The sequence below is a fragment of the Portunus trituberculatus genome, chromosome 9 (assembly GCF_017591435.1).
Source record: "Portunus trituberculatus isolate SZX2019 chromosome 9, ASM1759143v1, whole genome shotgun sequence".
Lineage (NCBI taxonomy): Eukaryota > Metazoa > Arthropoda > Malacostraca > Decapoda > Portunidae > Portunus > Portunus trituberculatus.
The window spans coordinates 13064450-13080855 of NC_059263.1; the positions used below are offsets into that span (position 1 = coordinate 13064450).

General features: G+C 38.7%; 1 protein-coding gene across 1 annotated transcript in view; it reads right to left on the bottom strand.

Moving 5' to 3' along the window:
- Window positions 1-16406, bottom strand: part of LOC123501426 (leucine-rich PPR motif-containing protein, mitochondrial-like) — a 362529-nt gene that overhangs the window by 118945 nt on the left and 227178 nt on the right. Inside the window, exon 18 of the mRNA XM_045250254.1 lies at window positions 2243-2360. Coding sequence (XP_045106189.1) covers window positions 2243-2360 — 118 coding nt within the window. The remainder of the gene's footprint in view (window positions 1-2242; window positions 2361-16406) is intronic.

A 16406-nucleotide genomic window follows, 5' to 3' on the forward strand; every position in this document is an offset into this window, starting at 1 on the left:
ACAAACTTTTTCTGCCAGTTGCTCCTGCATTCTCTTAAAATCCATCCTGATACCCCATCAGGTCCCACAGCTTTTCTCACTTCTAAACTCCCCATCATATTCTTGATCTCCTCCACAGTTACTTGAAACTCCTTCATAATCCCTTTCTGTTCCATTACCAGTGGTTTGTCAAAAGCAGTCTCCTTTGTGAATACCTTCCGAAAGCATCCATTCATAGCCTCTGCCATTTCCTGGGATCCTCACTGCATACTCCATTTACTTCTAAACTTTCAATACTTTCTCTATTTTTGATGTTGTTGTTCACATGTCTGTAAAAAGCCTTGGTTGGTCTTTACATTTATCAATTATATCCTTTTCTTGTTTCTTTCTTTCTTCTCTTCTAATCAACACATATTCATTTCTTGCTCTTTTGTAACTTTCCACTGCTTAATCCGTCTTTTCCTTCTCCACCTCTTCCATGCATCCTCTTTTCTTGTTCTAGCCTTTTCAAATCTATCGTTAAACCAGTCCTGCTTTCCAACTTCTCTATGTTGTCTTATTGGTACAAATTTTTCTCACCTTCTTTGTATATTTTTATAAATTCCTTCCACTTTTCATTTGCTCCTTAGCACTCTTGAATTTCATCCAATTTGTCTCTTGAAAGAATTTCTTTAGGTTTCCAAAATCTGTCTTGGCATAATTCCATCTTCCCACTTTATATTCTTCATTTCTTCTAGATTTCTCTTCATCTATCACCTTGAACTCCAAAACTGCATGATCACTCTTTGCTAAAGGGCACTCCACCCTCATCTCCTCAATGACCATTGGCTCTGTACTAAAGACCAAGTCCAGTCTTGACGATGCTCCTCTCCTCCAAACCTAGTATCTTCTTTGACCCACTGAGTTAACACATTTTCCATTGCCAGTGTCAAAGTGTATTTCCCATGTTGTCTCTGATCCCTCCATTGACCAGTCCTCCCAACACACCTCTTTACAATTAAAATCTCCCATCATTATAGTTCGTTCACAGCCACCCAACATTTCTTCCAGACATGTTCCTGTATCTCTTATCATTTCTTCATATTCCTGTACTGACCATGCATTTGTCTTAGGTGGTACGTACACCACTATGTAGTGCCTCTTTTTTCCTTCATTAGTTTCTGCTCTGATCTTTAGCACTTCTGCCTTTCCCATACCTTCTTTCACTTGATCCACCTTTATATCTTTTTTAACCAGCAACATCACTCCTCCTCCCATCTTACCTACTCTATTTCTTTGTGTGTGTGTGTGTGTGTGTGTGCTATTCATGTTATTGTTGTATCATTAGATGTTGAGATGGTTGAAGAAGACTTTTTATTTATGATTTCTTTTTATTTACACTATGTGGGCTTTTGACGGGAATTTATGGGCTAAGGGTATCTCCTATCTCAAAGCCCACCCGCTAGAAAACCGTTGCCCCGAGTGAGGAAGCCCAACACACACTCGGACCATGGACAGGATTCGAACCTGTGCACTTGGAGACCCTCAGACCTCAAAGCATGCATGGTTCCACTGTACTTTGGTGGTAATTGGCATGGTAATGGACAGTGGAGCTTCATGGCACCCAGACAGAGATGAGGTGTGGCTGTGAGGTGGGCCAGAGCAAGGCAATCACCACCACACCCTTCCCTTACCTCAACCAGCATTGTATCTGCAATTCTGTTCCACCACCAAAGGTTTGTGTTGTTCACCTCTTTACTAGTTTAAGTAAAGAAGAAAACCAAGGCAAGAGAGAGAGAGAGAGAGAGAGAGAGAGAGAGAGAGAGAGAGAGAGAGAGAGAGAGAGAGAGAGAGAGAGAGAGAGAGAGAGAGAGAGAGAGAGAGAGAGAGAGAGAGAGAGAGAGAGAGAGAGAGAGAGAGAGAGAGAGAGAGAGAGAGAGAGAGAGAGAGAGAGAGAGAGAGAGGAGAGGAGAGGAGAGGAGAGGAGAGGAGAGGAGAGGAGAGAGAGAGGAGAGGAGATGAGGAGAGGAGAGAGAGGAGAGAGGAGAGAGAGAGAGAGGAGAGGAGGAGAGAGAGGAGAGAGAGAGAGAGAGAGAGAGAGAGAGAGAGAGAGAGAGAGAGAGAGAGAGAGAGAGAGAGAGAGAGAGAGAGAATACAGGTCTAGAAACTATGTATGGAGATTCATCAAAGTGAGTTCCTTTGAAGAAGGCAGAGTGAATTTATTAACATCTTTCACTGTGCTTGTACTGGTGTTGCTCAATCAGAGGCAAGCCAGGCCACTCACCTCAACTAGCTTTCGTGCCTGTTGCACCTTGCCACACTCCACAAAGGCGAAAACCATGTCATAAAGACTATTGAGCTCTCCATGCACTTGTATACTGAGATCCATGATCTTCTGAAGCCTGAAAATCAGAAAGAAAGTATCGTTAATGTTATTAAGCACTGAAAGAACATGGGTACAAAATAGCATACAAAAAAGCGCCACATCATATCATATGGTAGACAGAATATAAATATATCTATGTACAGTAAGCCCCCGAATTTAGTGAAATCCAGCTTAGCAAAACCCTAATTTAGCGACTGTCTGGGAAAAGGCCTAGCCTTCAAGTTTCGTGATTTTCTCTCATATTTAGCATATGTACCGCGCAACACTGTCTCGCCTCCCGCACGCTCTGAGCCAATCAGCCCCACAGTGCCTCCAGCATTCCCGCTCGACACGAGCTATTGTGTGTGTTAATCCAGCATGTGAACTCATTTTTTGTGCTCCCATCCTCGCTATTTAGCGAGTTTCGCTATCACCATGGCCTCCACTAGTGGTTCGGGGGGTGCTGATTCTCATGAAGGTGGCGATGTTGTAGCTGTAAATGGGAACTCGAAATAGGGACTTTGGGCGGACGAAAGACTGATTGGTATTTTTCCCTATTTAAAGTATCATTCAAATTTGGCAAAATTCCAATTTAGCGATGGTTTCGGCAGACTAACAGCATCGCTAAATGTGGGGGCTTACTGTATATACATATTGATATACAGTGGACCCTCGTCGGACTTGGAACAAAATTTGTTCCAGAAGGCTGTTCCATGTCCTAATTGTTCCAAATCCAAAACCATTTTCCCCATGGGAAACAATGTAAATCACTTTAATCTGTTTCCAGACCTAGATTTTTACCTAAGTAAATAAGAATTGATCTATGTAAAATCAATATTATTCACCTTTTTGGTGGCAAGCTACATGACTCATATAGATGATGGTATGGGAAGGCAAAGGAGAGGCTTGGCATCAAGTACAGGCTATCCCCAATTAAAGAACGTTCACACAATGAAATTTCGCTACAACGAATGATTCCTTTTATTACCATCTGCTCATATAAGAAACACCAAACTCGCTTTAACAAAAATTTATCCAGGTAATTTTTTCCAAGTTTGAAAGCCCACCATATCATGCAAGCCGACAGGCTTTTGAACACACCAGCAACTCTCGTGGACAAAATGAGCACCACTCACTCCCTACCCTTCCCCGTTTTTAGTTAAAAACAATAACAGTATCCAGCAGCAGCTCATTTTCCCTCGCTCAACATGCCACCAAAATGCCCTGCAACCAGCCCTGCAATGTCGCCTAGCATTGCTAAGAAGACCAGGAAGTCTCTTACTCACGAAGTGAAGCTGGATATTATTCACAGACACGAGAGAGACAAGAAAACTAATAACATTGCTCGCCACCACGGCTTGACTCCATCTACTGTCTCTACAATTTTCAAGTCAGTAGACTCTCTTAAGAAGGCTGGTGAGACTGTATCTTCCTTTCAAGCTAAAAGAACCACCCAAACTCATGACTCTGCAATGAATAAAATGGAGAGCCTTGTGGAAATGTGGTACATAGTTTTGTATACAGTGCAACGATGCGCCCTTTGTTTACATTCCACAGGTTCCCAGCTAGCATCTTTCCCGCTCTACTCTCCCATCATAAATCTAAGATCATCAACATTATAAAGTTACTTACGTACATACATTAGTGTACATTATAATGAACTAGTCTTAAATTAAACTGCTTAAATGTTTAAGGGGAATGTTCGGTTTAGAGAGCAAAAAAAAATATGAAAAATAATGTTTTTTGTGGAAAAAAAATATGTAATTGGGATACACGTTAGCTATTATTTCATGAAGTTTTATGGCGAAACACACATTGGTTTATGTATCAATGCCATCTAAAGGTCCCATACTCAATCACGTGCATTTGTTTACATCAGCAGAATCAGTTTTTTTTTTTTTTTTCAAACTACAAAAAAAAAGGCAAAAATCTTAACTTTTTTTGGTGGACATGATACAGCAACACTGAAAGTCTATGAGTGGCGTCAATCAAGGCACCAGCGAGACTCAGTAGCGGGAAAGCTATTAGAGAGAGAGGTTGTTGCTGCATCTCTCACTATCCGCTCTTCACTCTGCTAAACAGCACGTAATTTATTCATTACATCCTGCTTTTCTCCTACTGCCAACCATGGGACAGGCGTCTAAGAGGAATAAGCAAAGGAAGGACACCTGGAATATAAGTATGGAAGCTCAAAGAATATAAAGAGCGTGTTGAACCTGACACCTCAAGTGCTCCAGTACACATCCTGTCATCACCCACCACCACCACCCTCACCACCGCCACACCACAGCCCACCACATCCCACACAGAACAAAGACAAGGAAATGAAGAAGAAAAGGCCTCATTATTCACAATATGAGAAGCTCTTCTACAAAATATTGAGAAAGGAAATGAAGACGTGGAAAGTGACGACGAGCTTGTCATGCTAATGAAAGGGAGGTTGAAAAATCTTCTTTCCTCTAGTTATTCATGCCCAGATCCTGCCTTTGACTACAGTTTTGAGCCTGATGTATACGAGAACACCATATATATGCACTGCACAACATGCAACTTCAAGAACACATCACAACCAGAAAAAGTGAGAGCTGGACGTCAGTAGAAAAGCCTCTTCAGGACCAATATATCATTGACAAGAGAGGACTAGGAGCCTCATATACATCTAATTGTATTATGAGATTGTAGATAATAAAAAAAGAACATAAGAGTAAATCTGAATAAACTTCCTAGTGTATAGACTATAACGGGATCGAGATTGATCGATAAACTTTATCGGCCCGTATCTCAAAACATAAGTTATTCCCCTTCTAAAAACTATTTCAAAGCCAATTTTAGCTTGATTTCAATGAAACAAAAACTAAAAAGGAGAAGAATGCTCCTTCTTTCAATTCACGTCACTAGTTTTTTATATATGTGACCTGTAATTTTGTATTAATATTTTTTTGGTCCAAAAAAACATCACAACCAGAAAAAGTGAGAGCTGGACGTCAGTAGAAAAGCCTCTTCAGAACCAATATATCATTGACAAGAGGGGACTAGGAGCCTCATATACATCTAATTGTATTATGAGATTGTAGATAATAAAAAAAGAACATAAGAGTAAATCTGAATAAACTTCCTAGTGTACTATAACGGGATCGAGATTGATCGATAAACTTTATCGGCCCGTATCTCAAAACATAAGTTATTCCCCTTCTAAAAACTATTTCAAAGCCAATTTTAGCTTGATTTCAATGAAACAAAAACTAAAAAGGAGAAGAATGCTCCTTCTTTCAATTCACGTCACAAGTTTTTTATATATGTGACCTGTAATTTTGTATTAATATTTTTTTGGTCCAAAAAAAAAAAAAAAAAAAAAAAAAAAAAATTGAAAAAACTTCATAAAACAAAAACAAAAGAGGAAATGAAAAATCTAATGATGTGGAAACCTTTCATATCAAAACGTGTCTTTGCCGCAGGAAAATGAAGGTTATGGAGCAAATAATAATGCCAGAATAACACTCATAATATTTAGTAGCAATTATAATTGCAAGGTGGGGTTAGGGACTAGAATGGGGATGAATGTCTAATATTGATGTACATGTTCCCAATACTTCACAACATAAAATTCAGAGTATTTCATGCATATTTACCAGAGACATGAAGCACCGATCTAATACAGATCTAAACCTGACGCTGCCCTTAACTTCATAATTTTAACTTCATTAAAACTTTTACTGTACTATGATGCACTCTCGCTTTGTTTACTCTCAATGGAGGTTCAAGTCAGGGGTCAAACTTGTTATAATTGGTTCACTTAATGAAAATTCGCACAATGAACGTTTTTAAGGAACGTAACCCGTTCGTTAAGTGGGGATTGCCTATATATATATATATATATATATATACAGGGGTTCCTCACAATTTGACGAGGTTAGGGTGGTTTTTCATCTGTCGAATCAGCGTTTATTCAAATTGAAGCAATTTTTCAAAATAAGATACTTAAAAATTAGGGAGAATAAGGACCAACCTCCAGCCTAGACTCCCTCAAATCATCACTATAACCTCTAAAAACACTAACTTAGACTAAATCAGTACTATTAAAGGCTTCATTTATATTTAACTTTTTTTTTTTATTAAACACATTAAGGTGCTGTATAGTACACTTTTGAAAAAAACACTTGCAGTGTTCTCGCGGTACTTGTCCCTGTTCTTCCAAATGGTTGATACTGTTGATGTAGGGACACCCATTTGCACTGCAATGACACTGTGAGCTATACCTGCCTCACACTTTCTTATAAGCTCAAGCTTATCTTTGAAAGGCAGGAAATTGTGCTTCTTAGGGCTGGGGCTGGAGGTGGCTGTCCGTCATCTTTAGTCAGACAAAATGTACCGTTTTCCTCTAGCATCAATTTTAAGTCAAATTACGATCCATGGTTTCTAATTAACACTTTATAATAAAATTAATTATCTTGTTAATTGAAATGATGCTATAATCTCAAATCAATAGAATCTTGATAAGTACAGGCAAACCCCACTTAACGAAGGGGGGTTACATTCCTAAAATACCCTTCATTAAGAGAAACTTCGTTAAGCAAACCAATTATAACAAGTTTAACCCCTGACTTGAACTTCCATTGAGAGTAAACAAAGCGAGAGTGCATCATAGTACAGTGAAAGGTTTAATGAAAGTAAAAATTATGAAGTTAAACATTTAGGCAGTTTAATTTAAGTCATTATAATGTACACTAATGTATGTCATAACTTTATAATGTTGATGATCTTAAATTTATGAAGGGAGGGAGAGTGAAACAGGAAAGACATTAACCGGCAACCTGTGGAATGTAAACAAAGGGAGCATCATTGTATCACATACAAAACTTATGTACCACATTTCCACAAGGCTTTCCATTTTATCCATTGTAGAGTCACGAGTTCAGGTGGTTCTTTTAGCTTGCAAAGAAGATACGGTCTCGCCAGCCTTCTTAATAGAGTCTGCTGACTTGAAAATAGTAGACACAATAGGTGGAATCAAGATGGTGGCGAGCAATACTATCAGTTTTCTCGCCTCTCTCGTGTCTGTGAATAATATCCAGCTTCACTTCGAGAGTAAGAGATTTCTTGGTCTTCTTAGCAACGCTAGGCGACATTGCAGGGCGTTTTGGTGCTATGTTGAGCGAGGGAAGACGAGCTGCTGCTGACGCAGTTATTGTTTTGAACATGGGGATTGAGTGGTGCACGTGTTGTCCACGAGAGGCGCTGGTGTATTCAAAAGCCTGTCATCTTGCGTGATATGGCGGGGCTTTCAAACTTGGAAAGAATTACCTGGATAAAACTTTGTTAAAGCGAGTTTGGTGTTCAGATGGTAGTAAAATGAAACCTTCATTGTAGAGAAATTTTGTTGTGTGAACCTTCGTTAAGCGGGGTTGCCTGTAGATGTAAATATATTTATATATATTTATTTTTTGTTCTAGCCTAACAGTAAAAAAATAATTCAGTTCTTTGTTTACATTTGTCTGGAACTGCGACACTCCAAGGCAGAACTTCCAAGGAACAAGTGGCCAAGATGAGCAGCACTGTTGTTTATGAGTGGACAAAGCTGTCTGAAAAGTTTCTCATAGAGATCATTAAAGACTGAAAATAGCAACGAAAAAATAGCAACGGCTTGCTGGGGGTGAAGGGGCCGCCATGTTTGTTTACAGCTGACAAAAGCGACAAAGGCGGAAGCGAGCTTGTGTGTGATGACCAGCATCAACAAAAGTTGACAGTCTTCAGAAAGTTGACAGGAAGAGTTGATGAAAAAGTGCTAGTGTGATGCTGCCTTAAGCAACAACACAGGGTAGCATCGGTTTACACTTCTGCCTGGCGAGTTTGCGGCGAATTTGGGGTGGTGGCGGATTTTCACCAGGTGGGTGGAGCGCCAGATATGAATGTCGGATTGGCGAGTCAGTCGGTCGAACCTTGAGGATTGTGTATTAACTAACTGAGTTCAAATTGGCAATAATTTGAAGTGCAAACAGTCGAATCACAAGGATCTCCCTGTATATAGTGGTACCTTGAGATAAGAGTTTAATTCCTTCTGTGACAGAGTTTGAACAGGGGATCCTCGCAATTTGACAGGGTTAGAGCGATTTTTCATAGGTCAAATCAGCGTTTATTTGAATTGTGAAGCAATTTTTCCCATGAGATACTTAAGAATTAGGGGGGATAGGGACCAATCTCCAGCCTAGACCCCCTAAAACATCAATATAACCTCTCAAAAACACTAACAGAGTAAATCAGTATTATTAAAGGCTTCATTTATATTTAACTTTTTTTTTTATTAGGGTGGTGTATAGTACATTTTAGGAAATAAAAACACTTGCATGATGCAGCGGTCTCACGGTACTTGTCCCTGTTCTTCCAAATTGTTGATACTGTCGATCTTAGAGACACCCATTTGTGCTGCAACGACACTGAGCTATACCTGCCTCACACTTTCTTATAAGCTCAAGCTTATCTTTGAAAGGCCTCTTTACACTTCCACTTGGCGGGCTGGCCATGAATTTGGGTTCTCCGTATGCCATCCCAATGAAAAAATAAACATAATATATGTAATGAAAACCTTCTATTTAAACTAAAAAGAACGTGCCTAAATTTTTCATGTTCGAATATTAAATAACATTTCATCAATACATTAAGATAAAATATTTATATATCATGTCAATAGTTTGGGCTCATGGCAACCACCCCCAACTCAAGAGTTGCTGTCGTGCACGTCTTGGTTCTTTAGTTTTTTTTACTTACTTTTCTTCAACAAGAGGAAGTGAAAATGCAATTCCAGAACGAAGCACAGGTTGAGGTATAAGCGGCATATGGTTTTGTTCTGGTTTATTTTGATTAAGCTTGGTCTTGGTTGATAGGCTGTTTGCCTAGCATAGCAAGAACGACGACAGCTTGTGTGTGATAATGTTTCTGGTTTCATACCAAGAACTATGGCCCGCCTTCTGCATATCATAGGCCAGTGTGATACCCACTGGAATTCGCCTGGCAGGCTTTTCACCTTCTCACCATACACCAGGTAAGGCTGATGCCCTGTCAGCTGTGATGCCTCACGAAACTTCTTCACAACGTCCGATCTTCATACAGTTTCTCCCCCTCCACTCTCTCCATGGTTGTACCTCTCACCTCTACTGCTTCCTTCACTCATCCTGCCGTTTCTTTCTTGGTCTGCCCACTGGTCTCCTTCTTGGCTTCCACAAGTAGTATTTTGTGGGGTACCTCTCTCATTCCATCCTCATAATGTGACCAAACCATCTCAGTATTCCTCTCTCTATGAATTCCAAGATTGATTCTAATGTCTTCATTCCTCAATTGTTCTCTTTTTGTCACTCCTGGCGAGCTGGCGGCAGATTTGACCGGGTGGGTGGTGCGTGAGATATAAATGTCGAATTGGCAAGTCATTCGGACGAACCTTAACCCTTAAAGTACAGCGATCGTATATGTACGATTGTAGCGTCGCGTGCAGAGAGGCGGGGATCGTACATGTAATCATGATTTTTCCGTGCTAAACGTTTGAATCTCCCCCTCACTATTGGTCCTAGGGCAAGTGGAGGTATCTGGCATCTTTTCTCACTCGCCTCCTCGAGCCTTGAGACATATTATGTTCCCTCACAATAGGTCATCTTTTCCCATTTCAAGGCAACATCTGGCAACCCCCGTGTCCCTGAGGGAGGAAACGGTACTCTGAGTGATGTTATGTCAGTGTTACTCGGTAATGACATTGAGGAGTGATGAAAATGAAGACAGTGATTTTTTTTATTGAGACAGAAGAAAGTGAAGACTCCAGTAATGATTTTGATAGTGATCTGGGAGACAGAGACCAACCCTCACAGCGACGTTCATAAACCTCCTCCCGTTGCCTATTCCCCTTGAGTAATGCGCTGCTGTGTGTCACCCCATGGTTGCCTCTACAAGACTGTGCTTTGTCAGGCAAGTCATGTCATTTCCATTGCTAATAAGGGTTGCCAGATTCCAGTTATTATAGAAATCCACAATACTTGTAATATGTGGTTTATTTTTCTTTTCCTGTTTTGCACATCATTTCATATATCTGAGTTCACATTTTCTTGACATGAAAGTGCAAAAGTTCCTACTTTAACATCAAATTCAAATGCCCAAAAGGAGAGAGAGAGAGAGAGAGAGAGAGAGAGAGAGAGAGAGAGAGAGAGAGAGAGAGAGAGAGAGAGCGGCATTATTTGAGTTTGGAGGGTATTTCTTAGCGGCGGGTTCTGAATTTTTTTATATGCAATAACTTTGGTGTGTGAGGTCATAACATGTTAAAAACTACATCCTTGTACTCAGAATAACACAAAGAAATATTTTTTTTATCAAGAAAAAATATTTTTAGCATTTTTGACAGGTGTGATTTTTCCCCGTTGTAACAGACGGAAAGTAAATCAACCCCCCGTACTTTGAGGGTTAAGGATTGGGTATTAATTAACTGAGTTCGAATTGGCGATAATTCAAACTGTGAACAGTCGAATCACAAGGATCCCCTGTATCTCAAAAAGCTTGTATCTCAAAACAATTTTTCCCATTGAAATGCCATTAACCCATTCCAGCCTCCCCAAATGAGCAACCCTATTTTTTTGTGTTTTCAGGTAAGAAAAAGGTACTTGAAAATAATAATTATTGCACAAAAACATAAGAAAAAGATAATATAAATAGACAAACCACTCTTAAAAAGTGTATTTATCTAAGAAGGTGCATTCCATGGGGCGTTACCCTATCAATCCCCACCCTCACTTGGGACTGTCAATCAGGTGGAGGGTACAAATATAGCCATCGACAGAAGACTTGCTGCACTAATAATCACAGAAGAGCTCATTATTCATTCAATAAATGAAGTTTTAAAGTGAGAGAGAGAGAGAGAGAGAGAGAGAGAGAGAGAGAGAGAGAGAGAGAGAGAGAGAGAGAGAGAGAGAGAGAGAGAGAGAGAGATACATGGCAGGGGCAGGGGGAAGAGTAGAGGCCTCACACAGCCGGTAGAGAAGTTTGTTTACATTTTCATCATCCCCCTCCACGATAAGTGTTGTTGGAGGAGGTTGGCAGAGGTATGAGAAATTTGTTTTGCCTTCTCAGTTACACACACATATATACTTTATCAATGCATGAAAATATATGAAATAACAGCAAAAGTTTATTTAGTGTTCTTACCTTGAAGACACACAGTTTTGGCTAATGATGGTAAATAGTGGAGGAGGAGGAGGGAGGAAGGAAAGGATGCAGGCACCACTCACATGTAAACATTAAACATAAATTAAAATTGCACTTTCTTTAGACAATAAAAAAGATCAGTAAATAGTGTGAAAATGATGGAAAAAGAATCACGGTGCATGAGATCCCTGGGAAACACGTGGATACTAGCTCAGGTGAGGCTGGACCGATGCGCCGAGCCGCTGACTATAGTGGCAAAATCCCTAAGCATAACTCATATCTCAAAATTTACCTCATACCTCAAAATAGAACATTACCAAATCGTACCTCATATCTCAAAAAACTTGTTTCTCAGGCAGCTTGTATCTCAAGGTACCATTGTATATATATTTTATGTTACAGTCTATAGCACTTATAGGTATACTTAAAGAATATGGGGAAATGCTGTTCAGCTTCCACCTCTTATTGGCACAGGCAATTTTATTTATAGTGGTGCGCATATTAGGGCCCATATCACCACCCAATTTTTTTTTTTTTTTTTTTTTTTTTTTTTTTTTTGTGTGTGTGTGTGTGTGTATTTACCTAGTTGTACCTAGTTGTAGTTTTACAGGGCCTGGGCTTTATGCTCGTGTGGTCCCATCTCCATATCTACACTTATCCAATTTTTCTTTAATACTATGTACACTCTTTGCTGACACCACTTCCTCACTCAAACTGATCCAAGTCTCAACACATCTTTGCGGGAAACTAAATTTTTTAACATTTCTCAGACATCGTCCCTTCCTTAGTTTCTTACTATGCGATCTTGTGCTTCTAAAGTCATATTCTTCTCTCAGGATCAGTTTCTCATTATCCACTTCATCCATTCCGTTAATCAATTTATAAACTTGTATCAGATCCCCTCTCTCTCTTCTCTGCTCCAAGGTTGGTAGATCCATTGCCTTTAGTCTCTCCTCATATGCCATCCCTTTAAATTCTGGAACCATTCTTGTAGCCATTTTTTGTAGTCTCTCTAATTTTCTTATGTGTTTCTTTTTATGTGGAGTCCACACAACTCCTGCATATTCCAATCTAGGTCTTATTTTAGTACTTATCAATTTCTTCATCATTTCCTTGTCCATATAGTGAAATGCTACTCCAATATTCCTTAGCAAATTATCGTCTCTCTGAAAATTCTATCAATATGGCTTACCGGTTGATTATTTTCTTCCATTGTCACTCCCAAGTCCTTTTCCTTTTTTACTTTTTCTAGTTCTACTCCATCTCCCATCTTATAGATTCCCACTGGTCGTCTTTCACTTTTTCCCATTTCCATGACATGGCTTTTGTCCACATTGAATTCCATCTCTCATTTTTTGCTCCATTTCCAGATCTTGTTTAAGTCTTCCTGTAGTATTTCACAATCCTCTTTTGTTTAATGACTCTGCACAGTTTCGCATCGTCCATAAACAGATTTATGTAGCTGTTCACTCCTCTGGCATGTCATTTATATATACGAGAAAAAGTATTGGTGCCAATACTGACCCCTGTGGCACTCTGCTGTCTACTGTTCTCCACTTGGACTTCATATCTTTATCTATCGTCCTTATTTCTCTCCCCCTTAAGTAATTCTTCATCCATCTCAATGTGCTTCCTTTTAAGCCACCCTTCTCCTCTAACTTCCATAGTAATCTTTCATGTGGCACTTTATCAAAAGCTTTTTTTAGATCTAAATAAATACAGTTAACCCATCCCTCTCTCTCTTGTACTCTATCAACTATTCTAGAGTAGAAACTCAATAAATTTGTCACACATGACCGACCTTTTCTAAAACCAAATTGGCTATTTGATAATATTTTGTTGTCTTCAAGAAACTCAATCCATTGCTTCTTTATTACTTTTTCACACATCTTGCATATTACACTAGTTAGTGATACCGGTCTGTAATTTAAAGGTTCTTCCTTCCTTCCGCTCTTATATATGGGAACCACCTCAGCTCTCTTCCACTCCACTGGCACTGTTCCATTTTCTATTGAGCATTTTATGATGTTGTATATTGGACTTGCTAGTTCTTCCCTACATTCTTTCAGTATTCTGCCTGAGACTTCATCAGGTCCCATTGCCTTTTCCTCATCCAATTCCGTCATCAACTTTTTTATTTCAAGCTTGGTTACTTTAATCTCTTTCATATAGACAGTTTCTCTATTACCCTGTGGTCTTTCAAATTTGGATTCCTTAGTAAAGACCTCATGAAATTTACTATTTAACAGTTCTGCCATACTTTTTGGGTCTTTCACCATTCCATTTTCTCCTTTTAACCTTTCTATTGTTTCTTTTTGTCTTATTTTTCCATTTATGAATCTGTAGAACAATTTTGGTTGTTCCTTACATTTTTCGACAATGTCCTTTTCATAGTTCTTTTCTTTTTCCTTTCTCACCTTAGCATATTCATTTCTTGCTGTTTTGAAGTTTTCCTTATTTTCTGGATTTCTGTTTCTTCTCCACCTTTTCCATCCTCCATCTCGTTTCTCCTTTGCCCTAGCTCATCTTGCATTAAACCAATCTTTCTTTCCTTCTTCTTTAGGTCTATATTTCGTAACATATTCCCTGACCCTAGTTTTGTATATTTTAAAAAATAAGTTATATTTCTCTTGAACCGTTAATGAGTTTTCCATCTCCTCCCAGTTTATGTTTTTAAAATAATTCTTGAGATTCTCAACATCAGCCTTTCTGTAATTTAATCGGTCTCCTTTGTATGATTCATCTCTGTCTTCCTTTCCTTCTTCTATATCCATCTCTAATATTACATGGTCACTCTTTCCCAATGGGCACATGTATCTTATATCATCGTTAATTGGTATATCCCTTGTAAAAAGTAGGTCTAATCTTGCCGGCTCATCGTTTCCTCTGAATCTTGTGTTTTCCTTTACTCTTTGGACCATCAAATTATCTATCATTAGGTTCAGGAATCTATCTCCCCAGGCATCTTCCCCCATACCACTTTCATAATTTTCCCAGTCTACCTCCTTACAGTTGAAATCTCCTACCAATATCACTTTTCTCCTTTCCTTAATGATTCTTGTAAGACTCCTTATTGTGTCATCTATCATGTCTCTATATTCTTGGTTAGTCCATGAGTTTGTTTTTGGTGGCACATATGTTCCAATGATTGTTAACTCCTTTTTGTTAATATGCATCTTAACATACAGTATTTCTAATTTTCCTTCCCCACACTCCACTTGATTTACCACTATCTCCTTCCTTAACATCATCATGACTCCTCCTCCTCCTTTACCCTCTCTCTCTCCTCCATATATTATACCTTTTATCTATGTCTATTTTTATTGCCTCATTTAACTTTGTTTCCACCAGGCATACAATATCTGGTTCTTCTTTCTTTATGTAATCTCTTAATTCTAATTTACTAGATAAAATCCTATCTATGTTTGTATACATCATTTTTCATCTCTTGTTCTTATCATTTTTAGTTAAACTTCCTCCATTTTTTTCTCTTCTTTCTCTTTTATATACCATTTCCTTATCCTGTCTCCTATAATTCTCCAAAAAAATGCCTTCTTCTCCTCTGACCTTTCATTATTTTTTTCTCTTGCTTCTACCACCAGTTCATTGTGTCTCTTCCTTTCCTCCTTGTTTCTATTTTTCTTTATATATATATATATATATATATATATATATATATATATATATATATATATATATATATATATATATACATTAAACACACTCGGTCTATCCTTCACTAAAAATCTAAACTGGAAATTTCACATCTCTACTCTTGCTAAATCAGCTTCCAAGAAGTTAGGTGTCCTATGGCGTCTTCGTCCATTTTTCTCTCCCTCCCAGCTGCTTGCTCTGTACAAGGGCCTTATCCGCCCGTGTATGGAGTATGGCTCTCATGTCTGGGGATCCACACACAGCTTTACTAAACAAGGTGGAATCTAAAGCTTTTGTCTTATCAACTCTTCTCCTCTAACTGACTGTCTTGATTCTTTAAGTCACCGCCGCAATGTTGCATCTTTATCTGTCTTCTACCGCTGTTTTCATGCTGTCTGCTCTTCTGAACTTGCTAACTGCATGCCTTCCCCCCTAATGCGGCCTCGCTGCTCAAGACTCTCTACTTCTTCTCATCCCTATTCTGTCCATCTTCCTAATGCAAGAGTTAACCAGTATCTTCACTCCTTCATTCCCTACACTGGTAAACTCTGGAACTCTCTACCTGTGACTGTATTTCCACCTGCCTATGACTTAAACTCTTTCAAAGAGGAGTGTCAAGACACCTCTTCGTTAACTGGACCCTCCTTTTAGATTTTTTGTTTTCTCTTTCTACTTTCCTCTTAACAGGGCCTGGCAACCAGCGGATTTTTTTTTTTTTCCAACACTTTGTTTGCCCTTGGCCAGTGCCCTTGTAATGTATATATATATATATATATATATATCTTTGCAACCTTCTGTTTCTTTGAGTTTTGTTTTTCTATATAGTACTTCTTCTGCTGCTGCTTGTGATTTTAGTAATATCTTAATTGGTCTCACTGTTCCTTCTTGATATGGTCCCATTCTATGGATTACTTCTACTTCCTCTTCTAAGTTCTGTCTATCCTCGTCATTCAGATATTTTAGTAGGTCTTTTACTGATTTCATTTCGTCTTTTTCCCTTCTTGGTCTATATTTAACATTTTTTTCTTTCAGTCCAAAAATAATTACAATCTTCTTTTTTTCTGCAATTTCTCTTACTAAATTTTCTTTTTTCTTGAGGACTCCTATCATTTTGCTTGTCATATTTTCATCTCTTTATTTTAACTGTTTTTGAAATACTTCTTGAAATGGTTCCTTGTCTTTCTTATCTTGGATTCTCCATGCTTGTACTTCTTTTTTAATCACGTCTTGTACTCTTTTTTCTTCTTTGTTAACT